Here is an 11,924-nt window from a genome sequence, read left to right as displayed (position 1 = left end):
TGCATTATTCCTCCACCCCAAGACTCCAGCTGGGACCCAGAGTTCAAGGGACTCACAAGCATGATGGTCGCACTCTTGTTGAAGATCTTTATATAGGGCTTCAGGATGTTGAAATGGAAGGCGGGCGTCAGCATCCGACGGTGGTGGCTCCATTTGTCACCGCCACTCAGCAGTATCCCTTCTCCTAGTAGGGAAGCCAAGGACAGTGGGCAAGAGCAGCACCTTCCCCACCCCTGCCCAAGGTTGTCCCCAACCCCTTTCATATGCAGGTACTCACCCAGCCAGGGCTTCAGAAACCTGATGAAGAGATCATCCTTGGGTGCAATGGCAGCTGGCATGAATGAGGACCATCAGGGGCCATGTAGAGGGCAAGAGAGGAACTTCAGGTGTAGGGCAAGGCTCCCTACCAGCACTTTCCCCACTCCATGCCCGGCATAGTGGGAAGGGGGTCAAGGGCAACGGACGAAGGAGGATAGAGGAAGAAGGACCAGCCCAGGCTACAACAGCACAGTAAAGCTAAGACACAACCTAACAGGGTATAGCACAGCCCAGCACGCCTTGACATGGCTCCTATATGTGCCAACATGTTCTGCAACAACGGAGCACAGCTCTGCACTCTACAAACTACCTTTAAAGGAGCCCAGGACACCCTGTCTGCCCCAGCACTCTCTGTCATCTCCTGACATGGACCTGAGATAGTCTGACATGATCTCTGAGTACGCCACAGACAAGCCCCAGATAGGGTTTAAATATTTCTTAAATGTCCCAGACACATCCCAGGTGTAACCAAGACTTTTCTTCAAGCATGATTGGAATGGATTTCGAAACCTGGCACAGGAAGACTAAAATAATAACTGACAAATTTCAAAGAGACCCTAACTCCCAGACCTTGGACAAGCTGCAAACATGGCAAAGAGATGACAAGGAGGAGAAAAGGTAATTTCAAATCACATGTTAGAGAGGAGCCAGAAAGTCTCTGACATGCCCCAAGTGTCCTTGGTCAAAGCTGAGCCACACACTTGATGACTTCTCCATACGATCCCAGGTTAAACAGAAAAGATATAACCAGGTATAATATTGAAACTATAGGCTATTTATGGGACCCCTGGGGGAAAGCTGAGCTTTCTGACAAGAACCGAGCCGCTGGGACCCATGGTTGACACCATAAGAGAAAGGCTGCCTTAAAAGAAAAAGTGATGCAGAGAAATGGTGAAATTAAGAAAAGGAGACAGATTCCTGATGATGTTCATTGACACCTGGATTCAGGAATGCCTGAAGACCACCGTCCCTGGACTTTACACTACTTTGATTCTCTTTATTTGCTTAGAGCACACAAAGTTGAGTTTCTATCACTCACAACTGAAAGAGACCTCGGCAGCCAGAGAGAGCTGGTGGTCTGCACAGAGTCACTAAGCATTTTGGGGTCAGAGCCATAGTTTCTGTGGGATGCTGCCCCTTCCCTTGCCGAGCCTGGTGTGTCCAAGGACGAGAAGAGCAGAAAGCAAGGGGAGATCAACCAGCTGGAGTGGATTCTCCTATTGGAGAATCCTGAAGCGTGCAGGAGGAGAGCAGTGAACGTAGGGTGGATGAGTGACAGGATGAGGTAGAAGGAATAGACCCATCATAGGTGGACGTCACATAAATAACAGCCCAGATTCTCTGCCAGTCACAAGTCTTCCTACTGCTCTGGGCTGAGGGATGGACAAGGCTGGTGCCAGGACTGGCTGGGCCCCTAAATACCGATGAAGCCCACTGCATCATCCTGCCACACACTTTAAAAAAATTTCTACTCATTGGTGCAGACTCAGCTCCAACAAATCCTCCTCCAGGAAACATTCCAGCCTGCCCCATCAGACACCCAGTTCTCTGGGGTGTCACACCCATCTCTCTCTTGCCCATTCCTGATCCCATGAAGCTGGAAATGTCTCTGTCCAGACCCGTCTCCTCAAGCATGGGGGTTCCTTCAAGAAAGGGCCCTGAATTGAGGCGTCTTGGGCCCCAGTGGTGCCCAGAACACGAAGGCAGGGAACAGATGGCAATGGAGGGAGAAGACATTGAGATGGAAGTCTCAGTGATGGGCCTGGGTACTCAAGGAGGGGCCTGGGTACTGCAGGGACCGCGCAGAGGCTTGGCCTTGTACCCACCACCACAAGCTCTGCATGGGTACCTGAGGCATTGGTGATAGACCGAATGGTGTCAGGGTGGCATAAAATGATGAAGGGGATGATGGGACCTATCCATATCGTAAACCCGTGGGAATAGGTGGCCGACAGCTGGGTCAAGTTCTTCAAGCCCTCCTCTGTAGGAGTGATCTGAAAGCAAGTCATGGGGCCATCAACTCCTGTGATGGTTAATTCTAGGTGTCCACTCGACCGGGCTAAGGGATGCCCAGATAGCCAGTCAAACATTATTGCTGTGTGTGTCTGTGAGGGTGTTTGAGAAGACATTACCATTTGAAGGTAAACAGGATGGAAATAGTAGGTGCAGAGCAATGAGTGAGTGAGGAGAGGAATGAGTGAGTGGGTAGAGGAATGAGTGAGTGAGGAGAGGAATGAGTGAGTGAGGAGAGGAATGAGTGAGTGAGGAGAGGAATGAGTGAGTGAGGAGAGGAATGAGTGAGTGAGGAGAGGAATGAGTGTCTGAGGAGAGGAATCAGTGAGTGAGGAGAGGAATGAGTGAGCAGAGGAATGAGTGAGCCATCTCCCTTGCTTCTCTGGGGTCGCAGACCCCAGCCACCATCAATGCACAGCTCCCTGAGCCCCTACTGGAAGTCCCACCCCTCTGGAAGTCCATCCACCCTGACACCCCATACTCCATCCAATCCATTGAGGACATGAACAGGATGGAAAGGAAGAACTTGCTCGCTCTTCTGCAGTTGGGGCATCCGTCTTCTCTGCCCTCAGAACTCCAGGTATTCAGGCCTTTCTGGACTCCGGCTGAATTTACACCACCAGCGTCCCCGCTTTCTGACTTGCAGATGGTATATCATGGGAATTCTTGGCCTCCATCATCACATTATCCAGTTTCCATAGTCAAGTCTTATCTCTACGTCTCTTTCTGTCTCCATACATACATGCATTAGAGGTGAGAAGAAACAGACCCTATCTGTTTCTAAGGAGAACCCTGAATAATTCACCTCCCTAGAAGGAGCCACAGCACGTCCCCCCTGCAGACACCAGATGTGGTGCAGCGTCTGCAGTGAGCAGCGTGTCTGGATTCTGAACAGCTGCAGGGGATTTATGCTGACCTCTGCTTCTTCTCTCTTGGGGCTGTTCAAGGATCCGAGGGTAAACACCAAAGCAGAGAGAGAAGACAAGCTGTCTGCTCAAGAGGATGTGTTTTCTCATCTGGAAATGATTTCAGTCTGGGGATTGCTATATGGGAAGGTGCCCATGGGAGGAGGTTTGTGGGCAGCAGTGTGGCCTCAGGACATATCCCTAGGGCTGGTTCCCATATCCTTTTGTGTGCTGCCTGGTCCACACGGGCACTGGTTCCTCCCACAGACTAAGGATCTGCATGCTGAGGGCCCCCATTCTTAGCAGCCCCCAGGGGAGAGGAAGTGTCTCTAAGGTCCATCAGGATGGCAGCTCCCACATGGGAGAGCCTCCCTTACGCCAGGCTCTGTGCTAATGCCTCCTGTGGACATGTGGACACGCCCATCAATCCTGCCATTTGTAAGTGAGCATTTGGAGGCCACATCCCCCAAATGGGAGGGCTGGTCCAAGTCGGAGGGCAAGGTCTGGGAGTGTCAAGGACGGCTTCTGAAAGGGGAAGGGAGTGGGCAAATTATATCCAGGTTGGGCTACAGGGCTCATTTGGACATCTTAGTGGGGAAGAGCATGTTGCCTCTAGAAGGGGATGGGGTGGGAGACTGCATACACTTCTCCTCTGGTCCAGCTGTGTCCTTCCATGAGGAAGGAAGTCAGAGCTAATTCCTGTGGGAAAGCAGCAGCCCAGAGATGAGCAGATACAAGCAAATGGGCCATGCAGGGCACGGCCCCTGTATAGTGGGCTCAGGAGGCCTCAAGTCCAGCAGAGGAGAAGGTGGGAATGCCAGGAGAGCCCTGCTCTGTGCACCCCACACCCATGCAGGAGCCTCTGGGAGGTGCACTATTGTAGGGAAGAAAGGCAGGAAAAGGATCCAAGCAGGCTGAGGAGGAAGGACAGGGAGGTGAGAAAGGTTTGGGATGAAACTGCAGAGGAATGAATGAAAGAGGAGAGGGATGAATCTGTGGGTAGACCAATCAGTGAATGAGGAGAGGAAAGAGTGAGTGAGGAGAGGAAAGAGTGAGTGAGGAGAGGAATGAGTGAACGCGGAGAGGAATGCGTGAGCGAGGAGAGAAATGAGTGAGTGAAGAGAGAAACGAGTGAGCGAGTAGAGGAACGAGTGAGCGAGTAGAGGAACGAGTGAGTGAGGAGAGGAATGCGTGAGTGAAGAGAGGAATGCGTGAGCGAGGAGAGGAACGAGTGAGCGAGGAGAGGAATGAGTGAGTGGATAGAGGAATGAGTGAGTGAGGAGAGGAATGAGTGAGTGGATAGAGGAATGAGTGAGCGAGGAGAGGAATGAGTGAGTGGATAGAGGAATGAGTGAGTGGGAGGAATGAGTGAGTAGATAGAGGAATGAGTGAGTGGGTAGAGAGGTGAGTGAAGAGAGGAATGAGTGAGAGCACAGGAATGAGTGAGCCATCGCCCTTGCTTCTCTGGGGTCCTACGCCCCAGACGCCATCAATACCAAGCTCCCTGAGCACCATTCCTGCTCCTCTGGAAATCCGTCCACCCTGAGACCCCAGACACATTTTGCTGTCACACTCACCAGGCCCAGGTGGCCCCAAAACCAGTTCTGTTTTGGGGGCTGCGGGAAACACTGGAGCCGGCGGCAGTTGTGATAGAAGGCGTAGGTCCAGGCCAGGACGCGGGCGAGGAGCCAGGAGCCCACAACCAGCATCAGGAACAGCCCTGGGGACGTTGCCACCGGTCCCAGGCCCAGCCAGGGCAGGCTCAGCAGTGACATCCTGCAGGGCAGACGGGATGGAAGGTGAGGTCCTGAGGCCCAGGGAAGAGCTCCAGGGACAGTGGAGAAGGGCAGGATCAGGAACTACTGGGGGCAGGGCAGGGAGGGCTCAGAGGTGGGTAAACAAGGGCTGAGCTCTAAAGTCCAGAAAGGCCCAACCAAAACCAACAACCAAGTGGCCTCCAGTGATCTGGTAACCACACGGAAAGGGAAAGAGATGGGCTGATTAGAGTCCAGAAGGGCCCAGCCTGAATCCTTGGGAATTTGCTGGGAGTTCAGTTACCAGGAAACCACCAGTTTCCCATGCCAGCAGCTTGTAGTCACCCCAGCCTTGAGCAGCCCCCTCCCTATTCCAGGCCAGAACCCTCCAGCCCGGCCACCCCCAGCCTGGCACCTTTTGTCGGGAACAGCCTGTCCCACAGAAACTCCTCTCGGCTTCTGCTGGGAGGTCTTTGGCCCTGGTCCCTGACCTAGGGAAGGCCTTAGGAGGCTGGGCTGGGCTGGGATGGGCTGAGACAGCCAATCCCCACAGTCTGGGTGTGTCTTCCGTGCCTGGGCAGCCAGCCAAAACCTCGGGTTGGGCCAGCTGGGTGCAGCTTAGGGTGCTCCAGCAGGAGCACTGAATTCTCAGGTACCTTCTTGGCAGTCTGCAGGGGAAGTTGGGGGGTGGTTAAAGGGGAATCTGAGCCCCAAGTTTACCTCCACCCTGCCCTTCCAAGACAAGGGTGTTCAGATAAAAGCATATACTTACCGTGAGAGTTCGCAGCCAGTTGAATTGGACCAGGCCAACCCTCCTCCCAGATCATCTGGGCTCCTCTCCAAACATGGGCGAGGAGGATGTCAGGCACCATATCTGGTGCAGACTTCAGAGATTCAGAGACAGAAGCCCCTCATCTCTGGCTTCACAACCTGGGAAGAGTTCAAGTCCTGCCTCCAGGCAGCCAAAGGCCTGAGCTGAGACCTGACTGCTGGAAGCAGGAAGAAAGAATGCAGCCCCAACCCCACTGAGGATTACCAGCGTCAGATTCTGGGGATAAAGAGTCCAGCTGGAGGAGAAAACCTACAGGCCTACAGGCTGGGCTCAGCTTAGGAGGACAGAGTGGAGGCATAGGGGATGAGGCTGAGAGTGGCTGTGAGTGGACGGGGTCTAGGCAGGGGAGGGCAGAGCGAGGGGACCCTGAGTGGAGTCCTTGTTCTGCCCTGTCCTTTCTCTGACTGTGGGCAATGTGGCCCTCCTGGGCTCAGGCTTCCCATCTGGGAAATGGGGTGTCAGATGAGGCCTTAGAGGGTGACAGAGGAAGGCTCCTAAGAAGAAGGAGCTCCAAAAAGAGGGACTGAAGGGAAGGGGATGGCAACTAGCACTTCAGCTGCTGTGTGCCTATCTCTACTCTGTGCAAAAGACTGTATGGAAGGTACTACTGTGTGCACTTAGTGTGTGCCAGCCTCACTATATAAAGTGCACCTACTGTGTATCAGCTACTCTACATAAATTCTGTCTACTATGTGCCAGGTGTGCCACATAAAGTTCACCTACTGTGTGCAGCATGCTCTATATAATGCAAGCTTACTTTGTGCAGAGTACTTCATATAAAGCGTGCCTACTCTGTGCCACGTGCCATATATAAAGCATACCTACTGTGTGTCAGGTGCTCCACATTGAACATGTCTACTATGTACCTGGTGACCTACCTAAAGTGTACCTACTCTGTGTCAAGTATGCTACATAAATCTTGTCTATTGTGTTCTGGCTACTACACATATAGTGCACCTACTGTGTGCCAGGTGCTCCACATAGAGTGTCTACTGTATGCTGGGCGCCCTTCACAAAACCTGTATCTTGAGTCCCTAGCCCTTTATATAAACCATGCCTGCTGTGTGCCAGGTGCTTTAAATAAAGCACACCTACTGTGTGCTAGATGATCCACATAAAATGCTTCTCCTGTGTGTTAGATCCCCTACATAAAGTAAAAGTACTCTGTGCAACATATTTGACATAAAGCACACATACTGTGTGCCAGGTGCACTATATAAAGTGTGCCTTACTCTGTGCCAGATATGCTACATAAAGAGCACCTGCTGTGTGCCAAGTATGCCACATAAAGTGTACCTACTATGTTCTAGGTGCGCCACATAAAGTACACCTACTGTGTTAGGTGCTCTACATAACGTGCACCCGACTGTATCAGATGCTCACCTGCCTCACAGTGCCCAAAGCTGTCCCACCACCCTCCCATCGGCTCTCTAGACCAGAACCCTGGGCATTGATGGAGAGACCTGAGTGATGGCACCCAGTGGAGGGAAGGTGTCCATTGAACATAAAAACAAATTGAGGCTCAGAGGGGGCAGTCCTCTAGTCCAAGTTACAGAGCTCACAGGAATTCAGGTCTATGAGACCCTCAAGTCTAAATCCATCCTCTCTGCCATGCTGCGCCGTCCCCATTCATTAGCGTCAATGCCATGTTAATATAGGGACATTTATAATGGAGGAATCTCAGGCAATGTGGAGGCCCCAAAGGGGAAATATCTTGAGGCCCTTGAATCAGTACCTGGTTCCTTCTCCCACACATAGGATCCTCCGCCCAACAGATCCAGGGCTCCCCTCCTGGCCCTCCCTAGATCTGTCCAGAATTTCCCTGTGGGGTGGAGTTAGGTGGGGGGGGACTTGAAGGAGGGGGCTCCTATCAGAGCTGCTGAGCAGGAGGGTGGGAAAGTCAGTACTCCTGACACTGGCTGGGTGTTGGGGAGCCCCTAGACCACCCCCACCCCACTACCTCTGCCTACTCAAACAGCCAGGGCATTCAGGCACCTGGCCCTATGGCCTCAATCAGGTAGGGTGCATCCCCCAAAATCCCCACTCCCTCTGCAAGGACAGACCTCACCTGCTGGCAGTTCCATCCCTGTTAGGCTCAGGGAGCAAAGCCAGAGGTTGGTGAACAGCCAGGGTCGTAGGGACAGAGAAGAAAGTGCCCCCCAGTGGCTAGAAGGGCTCAGCTCACTGTGGACCTCCTGTGTGCCTGGGAGGGGCAGGCAACCTAGAGCAGGAATGGTAGCCATCGACATTGCCAACACGAGTCAAGGAGCCTGTTTTAAGTCTTTTAAGTATATTAACCATTTTGTTTTTCCACTTCACAAATGAGAAATCAAGTCTGGAAAATATTTAAGTGACTACTCACAGTCACACAGCTGATGGATCTGGGCTGTGCACCAGACCACCCACCCCCTCACCACCAGGCTGTGCTCCTTCACGTTTGTAAATGGGTGTTTCAGTAGCACCATCTCACAAAGTTGTTGTAATAACTGAAACAGACGAGGATGCATGCAAAATAACGTTTCGGGATAAAAAGAAGGGAGTGGAGGGGAAGTTCATTTACTAAACATGTGTTAAGTGGCATCATCTCCCCTCATTCATTGTCACCAATTCTCTCAGTGGAGCAGATATTTTCTGTCCAAACAACCTGCAACTTTTCCCTTAATAGCCAGACTGGGTATTGAGCCCTGCCTGTCGTCCTCTGCTCCTATTCCCACAAAACGATAGTGGCAGAGTAGACAAAAACAACTGTTCCTCCCCTCCCTACCTGGGCAGCAGAGTCATCGACACTGCCAACATGAGTCCTGGAGCTCAGGAACAGCCACCAGCACCTGTACTCACCATTCAATCTCTTTAGGCTTGCAGTCCTTCACAAACTCTTGCACCTCCTGCCAGCAGCACTCCTGGTATTCTGGGTGCCTTGCAAGGTTGTACAGGACCCAGGAGAGACCACCCGTCCTGATGTCATGGCCTGAGGGGCGGCCAGGCAGTCTTGGGTTTCTGGGCTGCTTCAGCACCAGAGGATGGACAGCACCCGTGCATTGAGAGCCTGGGGGAGGATGGGGGAAGGGAAATGGGAAGAGTGAAGCGATCCAGGGTCCACCCACAACATCCTTGGGGTGAGAGATCCTGACCCTCACTGTAATCCTACACTGGGACCCTCACCCTCAAACATGAAGGCGTGAGCTTCTGCTCTTATGTCCTCATCAGACAACTCCTTCCCATCTTCATCCTGGAGAGAAGGCAAGACACCCTTGAAAATCACACCAGCTCTGAGGACTCCTCAGTCTAACATGAAATAATCTCTGAAGATCCTTCTTCTTTCCGGAAGTCCAGGCCCGGTTTGCCTTCTTGGTTTTTTTTTGTTCCTTTTTTGGCTTTGTTTTTTTTGTTTTTTTGAAAATTATTGTTTTTTTGTTAGCCTTTGCTTGGATTTTGTGGTTTGTTTTGGTTGTTTTGTTCTTTTCACAAATTGATTCTTCCAACTCATGAACATGGTATGTGTTTCCATTTGTTTGTGTCATCTATGATTTCTTACAGCAGTGTTTTGTAGTTCTCCTTGTAGAGATTTTTCACCTCTTTGGTCAGGTATATTTCTAGGCATTTTATTTTTTGCAGCTATTACAAAAGGGATTAGGTTCTTGATATGATTCTCAGCTTGGTCGTTGCTGGTGTATAGCAGCACTGCTGAGGTGCTGAGGTTACAACATCAATGTAGTGAGATTTTTAAAATCTCATTTAGTGAGATTTTACTAAAATCATTTAACAAATCTAGGAGTCTTTTGGTGGAGTCTTTAGGGTTTTCTAGATATATGATCATATCATCAGTAAACAGTGATGCTTTGACCTCCTCTTTTCTAATTTGGATGACTTTTATTTCTTTCTCTTGCCTGATTGCTGTCGTTGGGACTTCCAGCACTACATTGAATGGAAATGGTGAAAGTAGGCATCCTTGTCTTGTTTCAGTTCTCAGGGGGAATGCTTTCCAGTTTTTCCCATTCCGTTTGTTGTTGGCTGTGGTTTTGCCATGTAAGACTTTTATTATGTTAAGGTATATTTATTCTATGCTTAGTTTGTTGAGACTTTCTTTTATCATAAAGGATGCTGGATTTTATAGAATGCTTTTTCTGTATCTATGGAGATGATCATATGATTTTTGCTTTTAATTCTGTTCATGTGATTAATCACAGTTATTGACTTGCATATGTTGAACCATCCCTGCATCCCTGGGATAAACCCCACTTAACAATTGTGTATAATCCTTCTGATGTGCTGTTGGATTTGGTTAGCTAGCATTTTGTTGAGGATCTTTGCATCTATGTTCATCAAGTGTGTTGGTCTGTAGTTTTCGTATGTTGTTATGTCCTTTCCTGGTTTTGTTATCAGAGTGATACTGAATTCATAAACTGAGTCAGTTAGAGAATAGGCCCTCTTTCTCAATCTTTTGGACTACTTTCAGTAGGATTGGTGCCAATTATTTTTGGAATGTCTGGTAGAATTTGACTGTGAATTGATCTGGCCCTGGACTTTTTGTTGTTGTTGTTGCCAATTTATTTATTACTGATTCAATCTCACTGCTTGTTATTGGTCCTGTTTCAAGCTAGGAGAGTTTATGTTTCCAAGAATATACCCATTTCCTCATTTCCTTAAGACCTTCTATGTGGCCTGGATTGCCAGATTCCCTGGTGGGACTGTATATCCTGGAGGCACTTTATCCCTCTCTCACACTCTGAGGACTTACAGTTGTCCACCTGGCTCGTGATGTAGGCTGCAGCCTGATGCTTCTTTCAAAGCGTGATTTCTTTCAGTTTTCCTATGAAGTTCCTGTGTCACTTCTTGGAAAAAACTTCACTGTGTGAATCTTTACACACGAATTTGTTTTTCCAAGTGGGAGAAGCATGCTAACAATACATCCAATCCACCATCTCAGGAAAAATAAAATAAATAAACTGTCTTTTCTATAATCCCCATTTCAACGGGGATGAGGTGTTATCTCACTGTGCTTTTAATTTACATTTCCCAGATGGTTAGTAATGTTGAACAACTCTTCATATACCTATTGGTATGTCTTCTTTTGAGGAATGCTATGCAAATCATTTGTCTATTTTTCTTTAAATTATTTATGGGCTTCCTTTGCTATTTAGTTGTTCGAGTTCCTCATATGGTCTGACTATTAATCCTCTGTCAGACTGAAAATGTGAAAATTTTTGTTCTCATTCCGTAGGTTGTCTCTTCACTTTGTTGATTGATTTCTTTGCTCTGAAGAAGCTTTTTAGTTTGATTTAACTCCATCCATCTATTTTACCTTTGTTGCTTATGCTGTTGAGTTCTTATCAAAAAACTTATTGCCTGTATCAGTTTCCTCAAGCATTTCCCCAATGTTTTCTTCAAGTAATTCACAGTTTCAGGATTTTGCATTTAAGTCTTTAATCCATTTTGATTTGATTTTTGAATATGGTAAGAGCTAAGACTCTAGTTTCATTTTCTGCATGTACACATCCAGTTCTCTCACCATCATTTATTGAAGTTGTGCAGATTCAATAAATTTATTGAAGTTGTGCATCATTTATTGAAGTTGTACAAATTCAAGACTTACTGTAAAGTTACAGTAATCAAGATATTGTGGTACTAGTAAAAGAAAAGACAAATACGTCAATGGACCAGAATATAAATCGCAGAAAATAGACCCTATAATATAGGCAACTGATCTTTCACAAAAGTACAAAGGAAGTACAATGGCACTAAACAAGAAAATATAATGTATTTGTAGATAAGAATCAAGGACAAGGCAACTGAGTGTAACAAGGGAGGGATATGAGCTGGAGAGAAGATTTGACAAGTCAGCAGAGTGCAGTGGTGCAGGATTCCTTAGACTATGAACGGAGGTCAATGTTTGTAGCAGGACATCATTTTAAAACATTAACTGAAGCTTCTTTTCTTCTCCTACCACCTTGAACTTTCAGGTGCCCGCAACCAGTCTTGGAAAAAATTGCCTTCTAAGTGCACAGTCCTCTAAAAGGCAAGAGATTATTCAAGGAGCACAGATATCAGAATTTTTGCCTATGAGTTCCAAGACAGTCTTTAAAGTCATGGTAGGAAAAAAAA

General features: G+C 48.6%; 1 protein-coding gene across 2 annotated transcripts in view; it reads right to left on the bottom strand.

The window, feature by feature from the left end:
- The window catches only part of LOC105540096 (cytochrome P450 4F12), a 54,476-nt gene that overhangs the window by 19,416 nt on the left and 23,136 nt on the right, over positions 1–11,924 (bottom strand). The window contains exons 1-5 of one of the 2 annotated variants that reach the window (XM_011980584.1): positions 5,406–5,517; positions 4,814–5,012; positions 2,168–2,312; positions 278–331; positions 57–184 (exon numbers count right to left, since the gene is read on the bottom strand). In XM_011980584.1, coding sequence (XP_011835974.1) covers positions 57–184; positions 278–331; positions 2,168–2,312; positions 4,814–5,011 — 525 coding nt within the window. In that variant the 5' untranslated portion in view covers position 5,012; positions 5,406–5,517. Of the gene's footprint in view, positions 1–56; positions 185–277; positions 332–2,167; positions 2,313–4,813; positions 5,013–5,405; positions 5,518–11,924 lie in introns of those variants that run through there. The other variant, XM_011980583.1, reaches the window with a different exon arrangement.

This window comes from Mandrillus leucophaeus, unplaced genomic scaffold (assembly GCF_000951045.1).
Source record: "Mandrillus leucophaeus isolate KB7577 unplaced genomic scaffold, Mleu.le_1.0 Scaffold215, whole genome shotgun sequence".
In the NCBI taxonomy this organism is placed as follows: domain Eukaryota; kingdom Metazoa; phylum Chordata; class Mammalia; order Primates; family Cercopithecidae; genus Mandrillus; species Mandrillus leucophaeus.
Note: the sequence above shows the minus strand (reverse complement) of the source record. Positions and strands in the feature narration are given on the sequence as shown.